This window comes from Carassius auratus, chromosome 50 (genome assembly GCF_003368295.1).
Source record: "Carassius auratus strain Wakin chromosome 50, ASM336829v1, whole genome shotgun sequence".
In the NCBI taxonomy this organism is placed as follows: Eukaryota; Metazoa; Chordata; class Actinopteri; order Cypriniformes; family Cyprinidae; genus Carassius; species Carassius auratus.
Window position 1 is genome coordinate 11,412,994 of NC_039292.1, and position 24,528 is coordinate 11,437,521.

Below are 24,528 nucleotides of genomic sequence, written 5' to 3' on the forward strand. Positions count from 1 at the left end.
CTTTCCTGTCTCTTTATTAGATGTTTTGCTGATTAATGTCATAAACATATAAAAGAAATAAAAATCATTTATTTGTCCATATAAGAAAAAATAATTTATTGGAGAATGGTGAGCTGAAAGAAGCTTATTTCTACTACAGTATATTTGGAGTTCTACAACTGTCTGCCACAAGGAAACAAAAATGTCTCTTAAAAAAAAAGAAAAAAAAAAGGAATTCTCTTTAGGTAATAGTAGTTTTAACTGAGCAACGACACGGTCTAAATTGTTGCAACGTTTTCCAAGATGCTTGGAAAAAACAATGTTACATAATATTAGAAATAATGTTAACCATCTTCACACACCCATCAATAATAGCGATCCTCGTTTGAAAATATCAATGTTGCTTTGTAAATCTCAATATTGATCTTTTGGTATGCTTTTTTCAGTTGATGCAAGTAAAAGTTTCACTTTCAGAGTAAACGTTCTATTACCTTTGGTAAAATATTGTCTTAGCTTTCAGACTGTCATTAAATGATGAAAGTCAGTTTGATGCCAAAATGTGGTGTGATTGGCTTAGTACACACACAGACAGGGCTGGGTAGTAACTGATTACATATAATCTGTATTAAAAAAGTAGAGTATATTACATTTTAAAATACTCAGAATCAGATTACACTTACTTTTTAAAGGAATACACGATAACAGATTATTCACACAGTTCCAGTCAATTAGTAATCATTTAGTAGTTATATTTTAAATTATAATATAAATTATATATAATAATTTAATAGTCATTTAATAATTCTCCCTAATTCTTTTTCTTTCTTTCTCTTTTACATTTTCTTTAAAAAAAAAAAAAAAAAAAAAAAAAAAACGTACTGTGTGCTATAGCATTTAGCTTTCACAATATTCATACTATAGAATGGCCAAGTAAGTTTATCAACACTGGTGATGTACAGTGCAACTCTGAAACATGCTGTCAAGATATCCATAATTAAATTAGATTTAAGTTGGAATTTTGAGTTTGCCACATCAAATATTTTCCACTGTTACCAGAGGAAAAAAATCAGTTGAACTGTATTGAACATTAATCACAATAATTGTGACTTGTCAGTTAAAATAATGTTTAATAAAACAGCAACTTTACAGCTACAACGGTTAAATTTAAATCTAAAAATGACATGAAAAAAATTAAGAGAAACTTTTCTAATAAGTGAAGGTGGTCTGTACATGAAATCAAAATGGGCAACATTCACTTGTTAGCACATTACTAGTCTTGTGGTGAATCAACAGCAAAAAAAAAAAAAAAAAAAAAAATCTAATTTGCTAACCTGAGTCAAGGACAAGTTTTATTTATGAAGAGCATTTTAAAAGAACAGATGTTATAACAAAGGGTTATACTGTACAATAAGGGAAATTGTAACTAACAAGACACCGCAATTACATATATGATATGTGTAATAGTACACTATATATAAGGGGTGATTGTGGACACTGCTTGAGTTTGACTCCTGTCTGATTCACCCAAAAATGAAAATTCTACCATCATTTACGGTGTACTGTGTTCAAATGGACCGGAAGTCTCCTGAAATCGTAAAACAAACAGTAAGAGCCATTGTGTCCTGCTTGACTAACGTGTTTGTGGCCAGCAAACTGGAGAGTGTGATTTACACCTCCTGGTCTCGAGTTCAAGCGGACATCAACTGCATGCAAGATCTGATCAAGTCACCTGTCCAGTGGAAGTATCTGCTCAACACTTGTGGTGCAGAAATGTTTCACTGTCAAAAAATTTGTTTGTGGAACACATCTTCAAAAGCAAAGAGATTGAAAACTTCATGGAATAGGAGAAAGACACATACAGTCCAGACAGTCCAACGTTACAGCGGATGCCTTCAGTACCAGGATCCAATCCTCCAAACATCAAGTACCAACAATCAGACATGAAATCCTTGAACTTTCCAGAAGTTTACCAGTTTAAAATGACCTCCTGGGTAGTGTGCTTTCTGGTGTCATTTCTAATCACCCAGGCAATGACACTTTAACTCGGTACCGAGTTAAAGTGTCATGTCAGAACTCACTTCAAGTACTGACTAAAATTGAGTCTTTTCACATGAAAAAGATGGCCCTTGCATGAATGAGTAATATAGAAGGGATCTTCGAAATGTTTTCCACTGAATATCTGAAAAACAACTGGTAACACTTTCTATAAAGCCCTTATGTATAATACATTATAAGAGCATTATAACGAATGCATAATGTATTATAAAAATGTTGTATCATTTATTACGATGATTTATAATAAACAATGAACACAATGCATCCAGTTAATTTACAATGGGTTATATTTCCTATAAATGTAAGGTATTATAAATCTCATATCTTGCCATTGTTAACTTGTGACTTTATTTAAAGCAGACAAAGCCCACTTATAAATAACAACAACAATAATAATAATGAATATATATATATTCAGCACACAGGGCTGTGTGCTGAGCCCATTCCTTTACTCCCTTTACACCCATGACTGCAAGCCTGTGCATGGATCCAACTCCATCATTAAGTTTGCAGACGACACCACGGTGATTGGCCCTTATCACAGACAACGATGAGACTGCCTACAGGGAAGAGATACAGCACCTGGCCACATGGTGCGCTGACAATAACCTGCTCCTTAACACCAATAAGACCAAGGAGCTCATTGTGGACTTCAGGAAGAAGAAAGGAAGCAAGCATGACCCCATCCACATTAACGGGATGGTTGTTGAACGTGTCTCCAGCTTCAAGTTCCTGGGAACCACCATCTCGGAGGAACTGTCCTGGGCCACAAACACCTCCAGCCTGGTCAAGAAGGCTCACCAGCGCCTTTTCTTCCTCAGGACACTGAAGAAGAACCAGCTGTCTTCATCCATCCTGGTGAACTTTTACCGGTGTGCGATCGAGAGCATCCTGACCAGTTGCATCACAGTCTGATATGGGAACTGTTCAGGGGCTGACCACAAGGCACTGCATAGGGTGGTAAAAACTGCCCAACGCAATAACGCAATGCATTTTTCCCTAAAGCTGTCTCCTTGCTTAACTCTGCCCTCTGACACCCCTCAACACCCCCCACACCACACACATAGACTCCTCCCCCTCTTCAACACTCTGACTGATTTATTTATTTATTTACATCAAGCAAAAAAAAAAAAAGAAAAAAAAAGGCAACTTGTTATTACTTGCACTACTGCCTGTTCATCCAGGAACACTGTATAATCCATTTGCACACTGTAATACTTTCGATGCACTTTACTGTCCATTGCAATACTGTAAATTATGTTCATGATTCTGCCTATAGTGTACATACACTTTTACATAGCCCATCTGTATAGTATGTTCATAGTACACCTATCTGTATATCGTGCTTATAGTATTTAATATTTTTAAATTATGTCCATAATACTTACCTGTATAGTTATTGTACATATTATAGACCTTTATTCTGTACTTACTGCTTATTGCACTTCTGGTTAGATGCTAACTGCATTTCGTTGCCTTGTACCTACATGTGCAGTGACAATAAAATCTAATCTAATCTAATCTAATCTAATCTAATCTCATATCTAATCTCATTTCATATATATATATTTCATGAGAGCCACACATTCCAAAAAAAGTTGTGACAGGTAGCAATAAGAGGCCGGAAAAGTTAAATGTACATATAAGGAACAGCTGGAGGACCAATTTGCAACTTATTTGGTCAATTGGCAACATGATTGGCTATAAAAAGAGCCTCTCAGCGACACATCACATTATCATTATTTTTTTATTTTTTTTATTTTTTTTTTAGCATGCATTATGCATTTATTATAATACCTTAAGAATACTCTTATAATGTGTTAGAAAAATGGGCTTCATAGAAAGTGTTACCAAAATAATTAAACAAAATAATTTTGGTGGCCTGCAAAGTTAACATTTTTTCTTAATATATGAATTTCAACAATGCTCCCAAAATGTCCCAAAAATATCAATACCCATTTTCAACCTAAAATGAAGTTATGGCATTTTGCCTTTGAGCAGCAGCTTGGGTACACGTGGACTAGCTGAAGGTCATGCTATATTGTAATTATCGTAATTAGAAGATTCCAACTTGTAAAAGCATACACGTCCACGTGGAACTTGTAATTACAACTTTTTCTGAGAGCAAGAACTTGTACCACTACCACATGCCCACCTCAAATTCATCAGGCTCTATAGAGTATTTAGGCATTTCGTGCAATAGTTCCGAGTCTAAGGATGTAAAGAGCTCCAAGTAGAACGTCCTGTGCTGTCATCTCAAAGTCACAATAATTACGACATGGTGTGAATGCAATGTTACTCTAGGCTTCATTTGTGGAATAATTCATGACCACATAAAATAACTTTGGGTTGTCCTTTGTCTAAAAAAGCAATAATCTAGGTTAACGTAAAGCCTCAATACTCATTGTTTCAATAGTGTAGCCATAAGACATAAACAATATTCATATTTTTTTAGTGTGAAATATAAGTTATATCCATTTTGTTGCCATGACAAAAGCATGCAGCCTAAACCAAAAACAACTGAAAATTTGAAAAGCTTTACAGCTTGTGAATCCTTTGACAAGCCGTGTAAACATTGTTCCTGTGTCAGAATCCTCCAACTGTATTACCCAAGAAGGTCTGGCTGCATACTTGCACTTGCACTCTCAGACTTGCATTCTCAGACTTGCACTCTCAGACACTTGCACTTCCACTAGTGACATCACTTGCAGTCTTTATTTTTTATTTTGTTGTTGTTTGAATTTTTTATTACATTTTACTTGAATTTCCCAACATTTTATAACAGTAGCCAGGTGGCGAAGACAAGAAAAAATAAACTAAATTACAATGTCACTTGCAATTGCCACTTGCACTCTCCGCTACCTGTGACGTCACTTGCAATCAACACAAATCGTGTGTGTTGCCAATGGAGACAAGAATCTGTGGTGGTGATTAAATGATAAAAAAAACTATAACGTACAGGGTTCTGTAAGAAAAAGACAAGACCGGCAAATCCGTGGCCAGAACACCAGAATATGAACACTTGCGCAAAGTCTCTCGCTAAGCGTTTTCCTCCTGTAATAAAAACATAAACACTTAACATGGCTTAATGTATTAAGAAGCTATTAAAATATCAAATTAAACATACAGTTCATTATTTAAATGAATATTTATATAGTATTTTCCTCACATACCGCAAAATGTGGCATAATGGACTAAGATGATAAAGGCAGAACTCAATATGCTTCTCTACATTATTAAAATACATAACTAATATGTAGAGACAAGCAGGTGAGCCCAGAATAAACGCAACACGCAAAGTTTCGCGTTAAGCATTTTTCCATATAGAATAAACTGTCTACGACATGTTAATATCACTGTCTTTGTCCATTAAGCTACATAATGTGTTTTATTTATAAAAATTAAAATATATAAATACATATATTTTATTTTTATAGTGTTCCCGTAGCTCAATTGGTAGAGCATTGCACTATCAAGCGCAAAGTTGGGGGTTTGATTCCCCGGGAACACATGATAGCTAAAAATTGATAGCCTGAATGCAATGTAAGTTGCTTTGGATAAAAGCGTCTGCCAAATGCATAAATTTTTTTTAATAAATTTTTTTTATTTAATTTATAATGATTTTCTATAGGAAGGAAACATTTAATGTACAATTTAACGCACTGTGTTCTGTACTCGTCTGCTTGCCTGAACGGCTTTTCATAATGCACGTTCATATTTGCTGGTCTGTATATAAGTTGAGTCAACAACAAGAAATATAGGCTAGGTCTACTGAATTGTCTTTATCATCTTAGTCTTTTATTAGGCCACATTAAGCGATTTGTTGTATGGGAGGACAAAGTTTGCGCATTGTGTTCATAGTCATCTGCTTGCCTTGTAATACATTAAATAATAACTATATATCGAATTTGGTCTTTTAATTGAACTTAATGTATCTTTATATATTATGCCATATTAAGTGTTTGTTTTGTTTTTTGTTTTTACAGGAAGAAAATGATTAACGAAAGACTTTGTGTATTGCGTTCATATTCTGCTGTTCTGTGGCCACGGTCCGGGCTTGTCTTCTTCTTGCAGGACCCTGTACGTTATAGTACTAAATTAGGTTTAATCGTTTAATCACCATCACAGCGTCCTGTCTCCATTGGCAACACGCATGATTTGTGTTGATTGCAAGTGTTGCAGGTAGCGGAGAGTGCAAGTGGCGATTACAAGTGACATTGTAATTTAGTTTCTTTTTTTCTTGTCTTCACCACCTGGCTACTGTTGTTAAATGTTGAGAGATTCCAAACAAAAAGTTATCAATAAATAGAACAAAATGAAAATAAATTAAGACTGCAAGTGACGTCGCTAGCGGAAGCACAAGTGTCTGAGAGTGCAAGTCTGAGAGTGCAAGTGCAAGTCTGCAGCCAGACCCTTCTCGTATTACCTGTCACCCAGGTTTCACCTACATTCCCCTGAGAGTCAGTTCTTGGCTTCCTGCCAGTCTAGAATGGTGCATATTTAAAGCTGGAGTCACAGTCAAGCATTTCCTGTATTAATGCATTACCAAACAATGTGAATTAGTAAGTACAAAGTTAAGATAGTTCACCAATAAAAATTAATTATTAGCACTTTACAATGAGGACCTATTATAGGCACAGCTTGACATTTAAATGGTAAATGGACTGCATTTATATAGCGCTTTTACCAGACCACATGGCCATCCAAAGCGCTTTACAATTTGCCTCACTTTGACCCATTCACACACACACCGACTGCGGTGTCAGCCATTCAAGGCGCCATTCAGCTCATCGGGAGCAGCTGGGGTTAGGTGTCTTGCTCAAGGACACCTCAACACTTGGTCAGGTGGAGCCGGGGATTGAACAACCAACCTTCCAGTTTGTAGACAACCTACATGAACCACTGAGCCACTGCCGCCCAATATATAGATGCTGGCATAGATACTAATCAAATCTGCATGTACACATGTTAGAGAAGAATTATCATGATTTGAAGATATAGCATCACTCGATCTCAGATGTATGCAACATAGATGAAAAAAAAAGGCCTGTTAGGATTTGAGGGGGAGGCAAAATGACACAGAAGCTGCTTGGAGTCAGGTGAAGGGTGCTTTATTGGCACACGTGCACACACACGTGGTAACGAACCCCAACACACGGTGTTAAAGTAACAGAATAATCAAAAAGATAATGAAACTGTACGAAATATACACTATATACAAAGTATGTACAAGCTAGTTCAGCTAAATCAATTGATCTGAACCCCATAAGCAAGAAAAGAGCTATTTACTCTGTATACAGACTACAATCACAAATTCCTACAACAACCCACACTGAATGACTGTGTGGGAACCACTTTATACTCTTATTGTAGCTCCACCCCAGGACGGAACCATTCTGAAATTGGTTGGGGGTTTTCTCCTCTGGTTATCGAAACAATAATACAATTACTTGGCAACAAAATATACATTAATTAAAATAAATAAGTACAAACACACAATTCAAGACACATATCAAAAAGCCATTAAGACTTAAACACCAGAAACAATACATTCCTTACACATCGATTTTTAGATTTTTTTCAATCGCTATCTTCGTTAGAAAATCTTAGTATTGATTTGTGAAGTGCAAAATGTAAATGTATTAAAGGAATTGTCCAACCAAAAATGAATTCTATATTTGCATGAACACTCCTTCTTTGTCTGGTACATGTGACAGTGACGAGGATAAATTAACAGCTGCAAACACAATCCATTCATCTCTGACTGCCCAAAAAACTGCTTCACTATAATGACTGTGTTTCTGTGAGCTATCTTTTTAACCTGTAACTATTCATTATTAGTTTCGTGAATAGTTTTCATAAAGCAGGGGTGTATACAACTGAAAACTAATTCAGACTTAGAAGTTCTTGCTTTGCTGTTTTTTGGTGGGAAAACAATATTAAATATGACAGAACAAGTATAGTTTCACAAGGAACATTTTAGCTTTGTTATACTTTTACAATTCTTTGCCTTTGATAAGAGGTAGCAAAATGTAAACATGACACTTTAATAAGCACCAGAACTTTCTTCAGTTTACATTTACCTGAGGCTTTTATCCAAAGTGACTTACAATTGCTATATATGTCAGAGGTCGCACGTTACTCTGGAGAAACTAGGGTTAATTGTCTTGCTCAGGGACACATTGGTGTCTCACAGTGGATTCAAACCCGGATCTCTCACACCAAAGGCATGTGTCTTATCCACCACCCCCACCATGGCCACCATGTCTGACCAATTCCTTTAGGCTCCACCTACAGCTTGTTAAATGTTAAACCACTGCCTTTAACAGCTTAACTATTCCCATGATTTGTCATTATGATTGGTATTATGACCGCTCAGATTGCCTGTCATTCAAACTCCTGGCCAAGGGTCATTTGTTCAGAGTCTGTAGATTATTAGATCTATGGATAAAATAGAATTGTAATAGGCTGTTGGAGTTAAAGAATATTAGACCCATGTCAGACTACAGATCTGGTAACCAGGTAAGACAGCTTCTTCAAAGTGACCATATTTTTAAAACAAAGTTTTTTTTTTTTTGAGTCCAAATTTTGTTTTTTACTTTATAGAAATTATATGATTTATTTACTGTAATATTGGATAACCACAAGCTTCAGGTAAGTGATATAAACAACGCCACAGTGCAATGATGATTAATCACTCATTAACCAAACAGCTCTGCCACTTAAATTTGTACAAGATTTACATCTTGCCGCATGAAAGACTGATTTATTCCTCACTGGCACCACAGGTTTACCCTCTTGCTAGCTGTTTCTGGAAAGTTATAAACTTACCTGAAAAGACCTGAAAATGAGGCTTAAAAATCAGAGGATTCTGAAAATGATCTCTATCCTGTCAGTGTCCCTCTTATTGCTGAATTGTCTAGGACGAAGGACAAACTGTCCTCGTAAGGAAAAGCTGGTCTTCAATAGCTTACTAAAGCAAGATGCTGGAGAACTACAAGCTTGTTCTGCTATTTTCCAAGGAGACATGGATGGAGTGGACAAGGAGGCTTTCAGGAAACTCCTGGCCTCTAAAAAAAGAAAAACCCAGCTATCAGAGTCATTCTATCTCGATGCAACCAAGGATTGTCCATCCTACATCAGAGACAGAGGATTTCTGACTGTTTCTCTCAGTAAAGAGGAGAAAGATTTCCCCATTGCTTACTCCATGGTGATCCATGAGAAGATTGAGATGTTTGAAAGGCTCCTGAGAGCCATTTACACTCCTCACAATGTGTACTGTGTTCACGTGGACCAGAAGTCTCCTGAGATCTTTAAACAAGCAGTAAGAGCCATTGCATCCTGCCTGACCAATGTATTTGTGGCCAGCAAACTGGAGAGTGTGATTTATGCCTCCTGGTCTCGAGTTCAAGCGGACATCAACTGCATGCAAGATCTGCTCAAGTCACCTGTCCAGTGGAAGTATCTGCTCAACACCTGTGGTACGGATTTCCCCATTAAAACCAATGCAGAAATGGTCCAGTCTCTAAAACACCTGAATGGAAAGAACAGTTTGGAGTCCGAGGTCGTAAAGGGGAAACAGTTGCGCTGGCAGTATCATCACAATGTTACGAACATTGTGACTCGGACAGATGTCAAAAAGTCGCCTCCACCAATAAAGACCCCCATGTTCTCAGGAAACGCTTACTTAGTGGTTTCAAGAGAGTTTGTGGAGTACATCTTCAAAAGCAAAAAGATTAAAAACTTCATGGAATGGGAGAAAGACACATACAGTCCAGATGAGCACATGTGGGCAACGTTACAGCGGATGCCTTCAGTACCAGGATCCAATCCTCCAAACATCAAGTACCAACAATCGGACATGAACGCGATTGCTCGTCTGGTGAAGTGGAGCTACCTTGAAGGAGATCTAGACAGTGGAGCTCCCTACCCACCATGCACTGGGATACATAGACGGGCAGTTTGTGTCTATGGAGCTGGAGACTTGAAATGGATTGTGCAGCAACACCATCTTTTGGCAAACAAATTTGATCCAGTAGTAGATGATGTAGCAATCAAATGTATAGAGGCATTTTTAAGGTACAAAGCTATTTATGGTCAATCATTACTAACAGTTAAAAAATCAGACATTATTTTATGATGTTTTTAATAATGGCTTACAATATTATGGAGCCCCCCACATGGCATGCAGCAAAAAAAGTAGGCTAAATCATGCGCACAATTTACTATTCGTTCCCTCTATTTTTTAATTGTCCACACAATATACTAATTCATTCCCTCTATTTTCTAAATTGTGTACACGATTTATAAACTGAGACAATGAATTAGTAAATTGTGCGGACAATTTAGCATATTGAGGGAATTAAATAGTTATCGTGTTCACATTTTAGTACATTGAGGGAAAGAATTAGTAAATCGTGTGCAGACAATATCTATTTGTACATTTTAATAAATATTGTAGGAAACCTTTTGGGATTTTTTTAATAACGTAAATGTAATATATATATATATATATATATATATATATATATATATATATATATATATACTCTGAATTGGTCGTAATATTAATAGTATGGTGCAAATACTTTAAAACTTTTTTATGTCATTCAATTAAAAAAACTTTTTGTACACTTCAGAGAAGCTCTTTCCATGTTTCTTGTTACATATTTTTAAGATTTTCCAGACCCTAGTCACCATCAAATTTAAATTCCACCTGTTAACATATGTTACATTGTTATATTGTGATGATGTATACTATTATGTTGCCAAATTATTGCAATTTTTTTTTACCCAGGAAAGGTCAAATACAATTCATTAACTGCAATTCTACAATACAGGATTGTGCTTGATATGCTTCGGCACTTTCATTGACTGCATACATTTAAAATATTTTACAATATATTTTATTGCAGCATTTACTATTCAGTATAAAAACCTTTGTTATACTATACATTTATAGTATGGTCCCTTCAAGTCCTCACTCATAAAGATATAAGCCTTTATACTCTTCTTTATAACAATCAATAAAACTTTATTTTGAGCAAAGGTCAGGGGCACAATAGATGAATAATGTATGTTTAAATGTATGTTGACCATGACTTGTGTCATTGAAATTACTGTTTATTTTCTGTATTTATTCAAAAGTAATTTTTGTTCTAACATCATCCACTTTTTTTTTATATAATTTATTATTATATTTTAGGTATACAAGTAATCATTATACACTACTGTTCAAATGTTTGTGGTTGGTGTTTTTTACACACACACACACGCATGCACGCACGCACGCACACACACACACACACACACACACACACACATATATATATATATATATATATATATATATTTTTTTTTTTCAGCTGTGATAATAAAAGGAAAGGTTTCCTAAGTACTACGGATTTAAATAATATAAAAATCAAATATGGCCAAATTTCGTGGTACACGTGATCACGAATTAGTGTACAGTTTATGGAGCTAATCACAAAATTTGTATATAATATAGCCCTGCTGAAGTTGGCCTAGCGACACCCATGATTCACAGAGCAACTTTCTGATCAATGTTGCCACGCAACTTTGGGCAATGTTGCCCCAATGGGCAACCAGATGAGACACAGGGCCCATGACCATTCTACAGTATCCATATAGACATTTACTATCCATTCTCAATGTGAAAGTGCCCAAGAAACATTGCTAAAAAATATTTAAGTTGCCCGGCAAAATTACTCAAAAAGTTTCCCTCTGTATCCTTCTGCCTAAGAAAAGATAGGTGTTGAGATTTAAATGATGATATAGTGAAGGTGTTGCAAAGAGTTGAAGAGTGGAATAAAAAGTCCCTTTAAGACAATCATGTCACTCGGCGGCCATCTTTAAAACCCCCTAAGGGGCATGCAATTGCAACTCTCTTGGAATCGGGAAACAAATTCTACAAAACTGTTCACTATGCTTGTGGTTAAATTTCATATTTGAAATAGCTTATTATTCAGGCTAGATCAGCCTGTTTTCCTGTCTCAGTCAGAACGCTAGCTTCTTCTATAGCAACCAGACTTCTAATGGCAGCTGCAGTCATAGCACTGAAAGATCTACCACCCACAGATGTGAGACAAAAATGAGGTAGCCTACATATTATGGATTCATTTGTAAGTCTGTAAAGTTACTCATACGCAAGTTATTTAATGTTTTAGGTGTCATCAATATTTTATTATAGTGTGTTTAAATGCTTTAAATTTGTCAGTATTGTACGTTTTAGTGTATATATAAAATGTATGTAAATATGTTTTGTAGAACCACATTTTACATAAAATACATGTATATTCTCATGAGATCACGTTGATACTACAGTGTGTGTGTTTGCGTGCATTTCAGTACATTTACATGGCACCTTGTAAAGCTTGACTTGCAGGTATAAAAATTTACAAGGAAGATGTTTTAAGCTGAAATTGTGTACTTTGTGTTACCCACTAGAATATAACTATACAAATATAGTGGGTTATGTTTAATTTCCTCTTTGTGTAATTTAGTATCTCATTCAGAACTGACATTTTTATGGAAACTAACACTTCATATTCAAAGTCACAAAATATGTGCATTTGTGTCTTTAAGAATGCTGTTATTAATATTAAAGTTTTTTTTTTTGGGGTGCACAGGTGAAAAGAAAAACGTGCTTTTGCTCTGCGAGTAAGGTTGATCTTTATTTTCATTGGTTTCACCTGCTAGACTGTGACTGGGCAAGAGATGGCAGAAGAAAGTGAGGAGACAGGAAGTGAGATGGAATTTGAAGAAGGTGGGAGTTATAGAGTGTTTGGAATGTAATGCGATCAAGAAAACAGGAAATAAAAGGAAAAAGTAACATCTAATATAGATGTAACAGTTAGTGAACCAAGTATGACAACAGCAACTAAACAACAAGTAGAATATAAAGTGATCATAAAACTATCTCAGGAGGGGTTGTGATTTGGTTAGTGGAATCCGTTTCAATTAACAAAGTCGATAAACAAATTGTTAGGCAAAGTCAAAAATGCGAGCACTGCTGATTTTTTTTTTTTTGTAGGAATAAAACACAATAAGAGAAAACCATAGAACTGAATAGAATAGATGACAAGAGAATAAAGTGCGTCTTGACTGGAAACAAGGCATTGATTCGAGGAGTTATAACAGAAATACTGGTAAATGTCACAGACGATCAAATAAGAGACAATGTAACAGGGTAAAAGTGCTGGAGGTAAATCGCCTTAGAACAACCACAAACGATGAAGCAAGACTTTCAAGTAAGTTACAGTATACATAGGTTACATGAGTTATGAGGTCAGGCCATACTTCCCTCTCCCAGTAAAATGTTTTAAATGCCAAATATATGGCTATGTAGAAGTAGTTTGTAAGGGTAAACAAAGATGTAGTAGGTGTTCAGGCGAACATGAGTATGGGGAATGTGGAGAAGAGTGAAGCTGAAACGCTGTAACTGTGGAGGGGAGTACAGTTCAGCCTACAGTGGATGTGAAGTTAGCAAGAGGGCAATGAAGGTGCAGGAAATAACATATGCAGAAGCTGTAAAGAAAGTGTCTAAGGAAAAGGAACCCTATAAACCAGAACTCCAAGAAAATAAAAGTAGGTTTTGTGGGAAGTGTGAGAAAAATGAACCAAAGAAGGATATGTTAGTTATGGGCAAAAATTAATTTGTGTTGTTTATGGTTGAGTTGATAAACTGCTTGGCACAGACATAAAGGAAGACAGAAAATATCAAAATAATAGTTAAATCAGCAAAAACATATATGGTAATAAAAGGTCTTAGCTGGGAAGCAGTGGAAGAAATGAGAGTGGCAGGAAGCACAAGCTTGTGGAATGGGTTGGAGGCTCTTTATGATATTAGCTATATTGCAATGGAAATCCAGGAGCCTTATAGTAAATGGACAGGAATTCAAGAGTTTTGGTCACAGATTTAGCAGATAGACCTCATGTAATTTGTGTGCAAGAAACATGGCCAAAAACAACTGTTAGACTTTGTATTGTATGGATATACTTAAATTAGGAAATAATACATAAGCATATTAGTAAAGGGAAAGAACATGAATATGTTGTATTTGAAGTATGGTCAGGAGATAAGAATAGCCAATTTTTACAACACTTGCAATAGATTAAGTACTGATATGTTGGAATTAGTTTGCAGATCAATGCAGGGCAAAATAGTGTTATGTGGGGATTTGTCATGGTGTCTGGTCTGTGGTCTGGGTCTCCACTAGTGGTTTAACTTCCCCATAGGCACCCCACTGCAGGCACTACATTTCCCACAAAGCCTTGTCCCTTCATCACGGCCAATTGCACACCTGTTAATTGCACTAAGCTGTCTTCACTTTCATCGTCATCACTTGTCCATATATACCGGTCTGTTTTCATTCTATTTGATGAAGTCCTTGTTTTCCGTCACCTGGTATTCTCGTGTTCCCTTGTGTTTTCTTGTTTCCTGTTTTTCTTGTTCTGGACTGATTTCATGGATATGACCTCTTGCCTGTTTTCATATTGATTTTTTGGATTACCCATTAAAACACACTGCTATTGGATCTCTCGTTTCCTGTGAACTATCGTTACAGGATTTTAATGCACACAGTACATTATGGGGAAGTACTAAAACAGATATAAATGGAATAGTAATGAAGAAATGTATAGATAAGGAGTTGGTGTGTATTAATGAAGGAAAGGGCACATGGTATAATAGTTAAAATAATAAAGAAAGTGCTATTGATCTACAGTGGGTAGTGATCACTATCCAATAATAACAAGAATTGTCATAGAGGCCCACCACCGGTCTCGAGTCCCACGTAGGAGATGGAAGGATATAAAACTGGAGCGACTATAGTGAAGGACGAGAGAGGACCAGGCCTGGGCGTTCAGTTGTGTTTTGGTTTTTATTTGAGCGCACCAGTCGTCCGTGAGGGGCTGGTGCACCGTTTTATGTTTTTATATTAAAATTATGTTTGATTGTGCGCCGGTTCCTGCCTCCTTATTACCGATGATTATGGAGTTTTAATATTATTACACAGACATTTCAAGAAATTAGTGTCTGTCTAGTTGTTGTTCCTATTCTCGTCCAGTTGGTATTTTCACGGTTATTTGGTATGTGCTGGGTTACTGCAGTTACTGCAGCTTGAGCGTTCTGGACATTATTCATCTGGAGTTTATGCCATCGTCTTCCTACATTTTTACAGATATATGCAAAAAATTTTTTGCCCTTGCACTTGGATCTCAAGACTCGATCATTGTGACAATACTAGTGCAGTAGTTGTAACCATTATACAGGCAGCAGAAGAAGAAATCCTAAAAGTACAATAAATAAATGGGGATAAAGCATGATGTGGTGGGATGAGAGCTGTAGAATAGCAGTTTAAAGAAGAAATAAAACATAACTTAAAGGTCATCACACACTAGAAACTGTAACTACAAAAGGGCACAAGCAATAGTTGGGAAAACGATTAGGTCAGTCAAACGCATGTATTGGAGACAGTAATGCAATAAAACTAGAATTGAAACTCAGTTGTCACAATGAGTGGATTAGGTAGAAAGGTGGAAATGCCAGTGTTATGTAGCAATAATAAGACTCCAATTAGTAATGCAGAAAAAGCAGAGCTTTTGGTAGAAACCTTTGTGAAAATCCACAGTTCTAGAAATGTATCCACAATAGATAAGCAGCATAGGATTCAGACACTGTTGTAAAACCGTAAATTTGGGTATTTTGACCTTTTACTGTGTTTTAAAAGGGCAATTGCACAACAAACACTAGGAATATATGCTATATGCTACATTCATAATAAGGGAATGGCAGTCTCCTTCCTTTGGGCTCCTGCCCATATAGGGGTGGAAGGAAATTAAGTTGTGGATATGCTAGCAAAAAACTCTCCAAGGCATGAAACAGTAGATGTACAAGTACCAATATGTAGAGCAGAGGTCAAAACCATCATAAAGCAACATTCACTTAAAATATGACAGGAATATTGGAACACAGCGGATAAAGGACGTCAATATACAGTATACAAAATCAAGCAGTCACTAACATGTTGGAGGGTAGGAGTCCACGAGAGGAGATTTTAGTCTCACGTCTCAGAATGGGTCATGTTGGTTTAAATACAGCATTGAACAGAATAGGAAAGCATCCCTCTTGATTATGTACTTATTGTAAAGTACAAGAGACAGTGAAACATATACTGTTAGACTGCAAAAAATACGAAGAAAATCAGGCAGAATTAAAGGCACAAATGGATGAACAAAACATGACACTTGAGCATTTATAAAAAAATAAAAAAATAATAATAATTTATTAGGGAAACATCTGGGAGAAATGAAAAACACTTTTTTTTGAAAAACACTGGTTTAAGGGAAAAAAAAATTAATAGGAAATTTTATTTTAAAAATTATCTCCACCTCTCTCCTTTGATGTCATTCTAATACCTAACAGATGACAGATTGCAGAAAATAAAGAATATTAATCAACAGATGATCGTGTTAATACTTTGAAGAGTATATAGTTCATGCGTTTACATGTTTGGTTGAGTTAATTCAGTTTTTTATATTTGATTTCTGTTTGTAAGTTTTGCCGTTGTTGTGGTTACGTCATTCATTAGTAAACAATGCTGAGACAGATTGCTTTAAGGTATCGTCAATAATAACTTTCAAAAAAGAAAAAAAGGACTGAAATCTTTGTAAGATACCAGGCCAATAATCGATCCGAGGGATACCAGATAGCACCCCAGACCTCGCGCTCCCTCTCGTGAAGCCAATAAGGAAGTGACTAAAACTGCAATTCATCGCCGCTTGAGGCTGGCTGCAGAAGAGAGTCAGTCCCATAGACTCCCCATGTTAAAATGCCTAACTTTACAGCAGAAAAAAACATGTTTACAGCCTGGTACAAAAAATTATTTTGGTCTATATTGATAATTTTGCCCTTCATGACAACTGTGAGGGGGGTGTATTTTTTTTTATAACTCATCCGTTTAAATTATATTAAACCTTAAAGTTCTGCATAATTAAGGGCGTGGCCACTTGAGTGACAGGTGGATTGCCGCTGCTGACAATGCCGTCGCGCTAGGTGGGCATGGCTTCAGTAATCAGCTCCCGCCTTTTTGCCCATTTTCGATTATCCGGGAGAGTCGCGTGGTGTCGCGCTGCCAAGATGGCGACGGCCCGCTCTGCAAACTTTAGGCTTCAAAACCGCTATTGAAAGAGTCTATGGGTGACGTCACGGACACTACGTCCATGGGCAAACAGTGAGAAACGTCCCAGGTTACGTACGTAACCATGGTTCCCCGAAGGGAACGAGACGCTGCGTCCGAAAATGCTATGGGAATGCCCTTCAGTGTGACCACCTCTGAATAATAGGTCAAATCAGTCTCATGAATGAGCGTGACGTCAAGGCGGGTGACGTAGTGACCAGGAAGCTATAAAAGCACATGAAGAGGAACGAGCGTCAGCTTCTAGGAATGAAGCGAACTCTGGCAGGGATGCCAGAAGTATGGCTTTGAGACGCAGCGTCTCGTTTCCTTCGGGGGAACAATTGTTACATACGTAACCTGAGACGTTTCTCACGGTTTGCCAATAATAACCATCTGTGTCCAGATAAGTGGTTCTCTGTACTGGAGAAAGCACACCTTTCTTGGCATTAAGTCTTAACCCCAGGTCTTCCGTGTAAGTGAGAACGACATCTTGATGTCGAAACGCCATCCAGTCTGATTGAGCTATTATCAACAAATCATTGCACCATGTGCTTAAATCGTGAAAGTGCGGGGTGAGAATCCAAGGCCAAAGGAAGAACCTTTATTACTAGGCTTTTGCCCCCAAAAACAATTTCAGGAACTTCCTATGATGGGGAAGGATAGAGATTGCATCTTTCTAGATCGATCGTGACACCAGTCCTCAGACTTGATTGTCTGCTTTTAGTGCAAGTGTGTTGAACTTCAGTTCATTACTGAGCGGTTCAAAAGATGCAGATCTAAAATAGGACGCAGCCCTTTATCCTTCCTTGGAATGGTGGAGTACTGGCTGTATGACCCAGACACCACTATGCGAGGAGGGACCACCTCGATGGCCTCTGTCCCCAGAGGGTGTCTACTTCTGTTCCATTACCAGAGCCATTAGAAAAAGCCACGTTGAATTGAGGCAGAGGAGAACCAAACTGGATTCTGTGGCCTCTCACTACAGTGTGCATGACCCATTGAGACATGTTTGGCAGTAGTTTCCACTCTGCTATAGTATATTTTAAGGGAAGCAGTCTCTCGAGACTGACCTCTGGTGTAATCAGAGCTGCTGGGTCGGTGCCCTGAAGCGGCAAACCAGCAGGGGAGAGCTGAACTAGCTGCTTAAGGGACCTCTGTGGAGGTCACGAGCCTCTAAGCACCGCTACGTTTCTGGGCAGTAACAGAGACGTGCTCGTCGAAGACCGCTGCGCCCTGGAACACGGGCAGGGTGGCAGATCGATCTCCTGAGGGCACTGAGGAGAGACAGGGACCGGTTAATGCAGTGTACCAGTGTAAGGGCAACACACACAGACTGTTCATTTTGGGTCTTTACACATCAGTGCATTGTCACGAGCCACAGGGATTAATTTGTTTTTTTTTTGTGTATGGGTTTTTTAATTAATTTATTCATTTTTTATTTTATGTTTTAGCCATGATTCACATCCACTTACATTATAAAGCTGATAGACTGCAACGGTTTGAGTTAAACATTTTGGTTTGTGTTCTACTGAAGAAAAAAAAATCCTATATCCCGAAATGCCCTGGGGGTAGCAGATCAACATAAACTTTTTGGGTTAACTATTCCTTTAATACAACATCCCTTATGCACTAGTTTATTGAACCTGGTGCTGCTCCATACTAAACCTTTACAAAAGAAGGTATAGGGGGCCCTACATGTGTACCAAAGCTTGTCAATTGAACAAATATAGCATCAATGCACTGGAACCGTCAAAAAGGATTAATACATATAATCCAACACGTCTCTTTCAGTGGTGTTGGTGTATTTGTGAACCCTATGACAAGCCCTGTAAACATTGTTCAAGGGCCAGGGCCCAGACCTGTCTCACCTGTCATGCGAGTGAGACAGGAATACATGTCACGGACATTTACTGGTTCTTCTGCAGAGATACATATTTCCTGCATTACTTTGTCATCTTAATTTGTGCTAGAACAGTATGTACAGACTAATCGTTAAATTTACATATTTAGGCTACCTACAGTTTTAATCATCATTAAGTTATTATCATCATGTCATTCCAACCCAGTACAAATGTTTAGCTGAAAGTCACAAAATGAGAAAACAGAACCAAAAAATTCATTTAGTTTTTTTTTTTTTTTTTTAGGAATATATGGATTGGGAAAAAATAACTCACAACTTGGGAAAATAACAATAATAATAATAATAATAATAATAATAATAATAACTGTTTAATTATATCTATCAGTATGAGACGAAGACATTGCTTTATATTCTCTGTGTCTTAAACTAAATAAGTTCATAAATTGATTGAAAACTATGTAGTCACTGTCTGTTTTTTTTAACAAACAAATGTGAAATGGCTCAAATGAAATATATAACTCTCTGTAAGTCACTGTTTGTTTATGTTTATTCTGTATTTATCCATGAGTGGCTGCCATTCACTTTTTTTTGTTTGTTTGTTTATTTTGTACTTAAAATTGGTTCAATGTTTGCTTGCTCATTCTTCCCTTGAGACTGAACAATGTTACAGTCACAAAACACACAATTATATTTTGTGCACTAATTTACTGAATTGTAATTTATGAATTGAGGTAACAAAATAGTAAATCATGCACACGATTTAGCCTACTTTTTTCCGTACTATGGCTATGCTTACACTGTCAAAATTAAATAGATTAAACAAATTTACTCACATGTGACAGATCGGATATTGTAACACACATGTAAACAAAAATGTTCCATGTCTGTTCTGAGCCACTTCCAAATGTGGTCTTAAATCCGATATATATATATAAAATCTCAACACCTGTCTACATCTGAACTAGGCTAGCTGCCGTAGGCCAACTCTGTGTTACCGATACAGCTGAGAGAGCAGAGGATCCATGAGTCATCGAGAGCCAATGTAGTTTTAAATTTATTTTGTTTTCATTTGGAGAAGCCTGACAAACTTTGCTATATACCTGACATTACACAAGACATTGGAAGACATTTTGTTTTTTTATGTATTTGGTTCTATAGAGTTTGATAAACATTGTAAACAAAATATGTATAAATATTTTAGTTTTTTGCTAGTTTGTCATTGTACGGTTTTATTGTTGTCATTTTTGTTAAGAATAATAAAGAATACTTCTGTAAAGCATTCATTTCAGTTTTAGTGAAAGGTGTAAAGATGTAAGCACAACAGACAATTGTTTTTTTCTTGCGTGACACCAGGATTCTGAATTCTAAAAAGAAAGCATTTAAATCCCTAGTCCTGGTGTTGCTGGAAATACTGGTTTTGTTGCTAAATTAAATACCGGTGTGCGAAAAATTCACTGTGACATCCCAGTGTTTCCCATACATTGATTTATTTGTGGCTTTAACTTTGTTGAATAAACATGAACACTTAACGATTCAAATGCAAAACGTGGCACAGGTTTTTTATATGAATGTATCTTTGAATACAACTGACTGTCTTCAGAAAAGTTTTGATGTTATGCAAAAAAAATTTGTTCTGCACTGCAACATCCCACTTATTAGGAGATGGGAGATGATGCACCTCCATTTCGTCTGCATCCATTATGGAAGCCTCATCACATTCGTAGGTACCCAATAGTTTAGTTATGTCTGGACACACTAATCTGTTTTGCTCATTTGCTTCTGAACAACAGTAATACAACGATTACCATGGTTACCCATGTAAACAAAGCAGTGCTGTGAATATAAACACTATTTTATTAGTTATAAAGGGAAAATTTGAAAAAATGTTTACGAAGCCTTACTGAAGAAAGACAGTTACTGTTCATCCATTATGTTTCCCAGTTTAAAGTGTAAAATACACTCCCACTCCTTGTTCTTCTTTCAAGCGGAAATTTCTCTGAGTCAGCAGTGAGTGACACAAACAGAACAAAAAGATTCAAAATCTGACAGAATGAAATTCATTTGTTTGAAGGACATAGGAGACTCTTGTTGGTTTACAAATGTACACACAATCTTTCTCACTCATCTTGTTTTGTGAGCTCCACATTGTTCCTTTTTAACCTGTCTGATGTATTCATTTCTAGTTTTGCGGTTTAAAGCAAGGCTGTAAATCACTGAAAGCTTAAGCTGGGCAGTATGTACAACAAAAGTATGACACAGAACAACACAATTGCTAACTTAAGTTAGACAGCAAGTTTATTATGCATCACTTCATTAAATTAGCTAATTTAACTAAAGTTTATGCAGAAATGCTAAATTGCAACAGAGTGACATAAAAGAGTGGCAAGAGGTTCTAACCTTCAATACAAAGTCAACACATACTTTAAAGGGATAGTTTAGTCCATAAGTATTTTATTTATCCCTTTAAATTAAACTCTTGTGCAAAAAGCCACAGAAATGTTAACCAAAAGATGAGACAATTGCTCAAAGAGGCCATCCTTAGTTTGTAAATCCATGAAAATGTAATTCCTGTTTTAACAGGATTTAAAAAAAATGTTTTTAAACTTCTTTGGTATACAAAGATACAGAGACAATCAAACCCTCTAGAAAGAAAGAAGTCACACCTCTACTGTATAATAATTATTATGCATTTTGGCAGAGGTCAGCCCTTCCCCTCTATACATGACTCACTCTCTTTCAGTTTGTGCCACATTCTTCTGGTATTTTACGAAGAGAGGCTGTTTCATACCTTACTAACACAGGTTTCCTCTCTAGGTACTTGTTTTTGGCAGTCTATAATCTTAAAGAACTAAACATGGGACTTAACAATCAGAGGTTTATGAAAATAATCTCCATCCTTTCTGTGAGTATAACCATGTCTGTAATCATGCTGAACTATCAAGGACAAAGGACAAATTGCTCTCGTAAGGAAGAGCCAGTCTTCAATAACTTACCAAAGCAAGATGTTGGAGAACTACAAGCTTGTTCTGCTTTTTTCCAAGGAGACATGGATGGAGTGGACAAGGAGGCTTTCAGGAAACTCCTGGCCTCTAAAAAAAGAAAAACCCAGCTATCAGAGTCATTCTATCTCGATGCAACCAAGGATTGTCCATCCTACATCAGAGACAGAGGGTTTCTGACTGTTTCTCTCAGTAAAGAGGAGAAAGATTTCCCCATTGCTTACTCCATGGTGATCCATGAGAAGATTGAGATGTTTGAAAGGCTCCTGAGAGCCATTTACACTCCTCACAATGTGTACTGTGTTCACGTGGACCAGAAGTCTCCTGAGATCTTTAAACAAGCAGTAAGAGCCATTGCATCCTGCCTGAACAATGTATTTGTGGCCAGCAAACTGGAGAGTGTGATTTACGCCTCCTGGTCTCGAGTTCAAGCGGACATCAACTGCATGCAAGATCTGCTCAAGTCACCTGTCCAGTGGAAGTATCTGCTCAACACCTGTGGTACGGATTTCCCCATTAAAACCAATACAGAAATGGTCCAGTCTCTAAAACACCTGAATGGAAAGAATAGTTTGGAGTCCGAGGATGTAAAGGGCAAACATTGGCGCTGGCAGTATCATCACAATGTTACGAACGTTGTGACTAGGACAGATGTCAAAAAGTCACCTCCACCAATAAAGAGCCCCATGTTCTCAGGAAATGCTTACTTTGTGGTTTCAAGAGAGTTTGTGGAGCACATCTTCATAAGCAAAAAGATTAAAAACTTCATGGAATGGGAGAAAGACACATATAGTCCAGATGAGCACATGTGGGCAACGTTACAGCGGATTCCTTCAGTGCCAGGATCCAATCCTCCAAACATCAAGTACCAACAATCGGACATGAACGCGATTGCTCGTCTGGTGAAGTGGAGTTACCATGAAGGAGATCTAAACAGTGGAGCTCCCTACCCACCATGCACTGGGATACATAGACGGGCAGTTTGTGTCTATGGAGCTGGAGACTTGAAATGGATTGTGCAGCAACACCATCTTTTGGCAAACAAGTTTGATCCAGAAGTAGATGATATAGCAATCAAATGTATGGAGGCATTTTTAAGGTACAAAGCTATTTATGGTCGATCATTACTAACAGTTAAAAAATCTGACATTATTCTATGATGTTTTTATGCATATGTTTTTTTCTTTATATAATATAATAACTTTTCTATGCAGGTCAATGTTTAATGTTAATATAATGTATGTTCTATGCAGGTCATATTGTTTTTAGGATGTTGCAAGTTGTTAAATAAAATTAATGAACTATTTGTACCCTTCAGAAAAGCTCTCTTTTTGTTATGCATACTATTTCATATAAACCAACCAATTTGCTAATAACTTGAAAGTAAAAAAAAATTGTTGTAGTGTGGCCTATGAAAAAGGAGGTTTTTAAAAACAATGACTAACAATGAATGTGACACATAATGTACCAAAAGATCTATGTTTATAACAGTATGTGCCTGCAGTATGTGCTAATCACTTTTACAAGTGTTGCTGAAGAGAAGTTGCATTTGTACAGCCTTTATACAACAAAGATGACAACATTTACTCGGTTGCTGTTCTGCATCAAAATATAAAGGGCAATTGTGTTTTACACCATACAAGGAATGAATGACAATTACTCTACTCCCGAACTACAATTTGCAGTTTTTTTTAGCGGAAGGTCAGACAGGCAGAAATCAAACAACAGCGTCGAGTATGTAACAGGATATCCAGAATCAGAAACAATACTGGCAGAGGTCGGGGCAGGCGGCAGACGAAGAATCAGGAGTCAATAACAGGCTAAGGTCAGACACCAGGAATTCAAAAAGATAGATAAATGCTTGGAAATGTTAGCTGAGACAAGTCTTTGCAATGTGCAAGAGTCTGGAAGCAGTTTATATAGAGGGGTAAAGTGTATCAATACTCAGGTGACGGTGTCCTTTGGTGATCGGAGAGAGCCACAGAGGCACGATCAGAGATGTATGGTTACGAAGTAGAACTACTTCACTACTGTACTTAAGTACTGAAAAGCGGTATCTGTACTTTACTAGAGTATTATTTTTTTCTCCTACTTCCACTTTTACTTCAGTACATATTTTCTCTGAGTTTAATACTTTTACTCCGATATTTTTTTATGTGCTGCATCGTTACGCGTTACAATTATAAAAATGTCATGAATCATTCCATTACAAACCCACATTACCACTGCCAGAACTGTAGATGGCAGGTTTGATGAAGCTGGCACATCATTGAGCGAATCAAGCGAGACTGCGCGTGCTGACTGAACTGCTGTGAAGAGAGAGATGAACTCTGAGCCGAGCCAGATAATGACTCGTTCACGAGTCAAGAACCGGTTGCATTGGTTTTCGGATCACCAGTAGTTCTTTCTGACAGTTCGATTTAATAAACCAGTT

General features: G+C 36.9%; 2 protein-coding genes across 2 annotated transcripts; both read left to right on the top strand.

The window, feature by feature from the left end:
• Positions 1–7,854: 7,854 nt before the first annotated feature.
• Positions 7,855–10,446, top strand: LOC113066457 (beta-1,3-galactosyl-O-glycosyl-glycoprotein beta-1,6-N-acetylglucosaminyltransferase 3-like). The gene is made up of 2 exons (XM_026238343.1): positions 7,855–8,556; positions 8,823–10,446. Exon 2 carries the CDS (start codon positions 8,882–8,884, stop codon positions 10,172–10,174), a length of 1,293 nt encoding a protein of 430 aa, XP_026094128.1. The 5' UTR covers positions 7,855–8,556; positions 8,823–8,881; the 3' UTR covers positions 10,175–10,446.
• An 11,184-nt stretch (positions 10,447–21,630) lies between these two features.
• LOC113066458 (beta-1,3-galactosyl-O-glycosyl-glycoprotein beta-1,6-N-acetylglucosaminyltransferase 3-like) lies at positions 21,631–23,445 on the top strand. Its single transcript, XM_026238344.1, has one exon. The coding sequence runs from the start codon at positions 21,950–21,952 to the stop codon at positions 23,252–23,254; it is 1,305 nt and encodes a 434-aa protein (XP_026094129.1). The 5' UTR covers positions 21,631–21,949; the 3' UTR covers positions 23,255–23,445.
• The last annotated feature ends 1,083 nt before the right edge of the window (positions 23,446–24,528 follow it).

Excerpts from the sequence above, each read along its gene's own strand:
- LOC113066458 (XM_026238344.1), top strand. The coding sequence starts at position 21,950 with ATGGGACTTAACAATCAGAGGTTTATGAAAATAATCTCCATCCTTTCT.
- LOC113066457 (XM_026238343.1), top strand. The coding sequence starts at position 8,882 with ATGAGGCTTAAAAATCAGAGGATTCTGAAAATGATCTCTATCCTGTCA.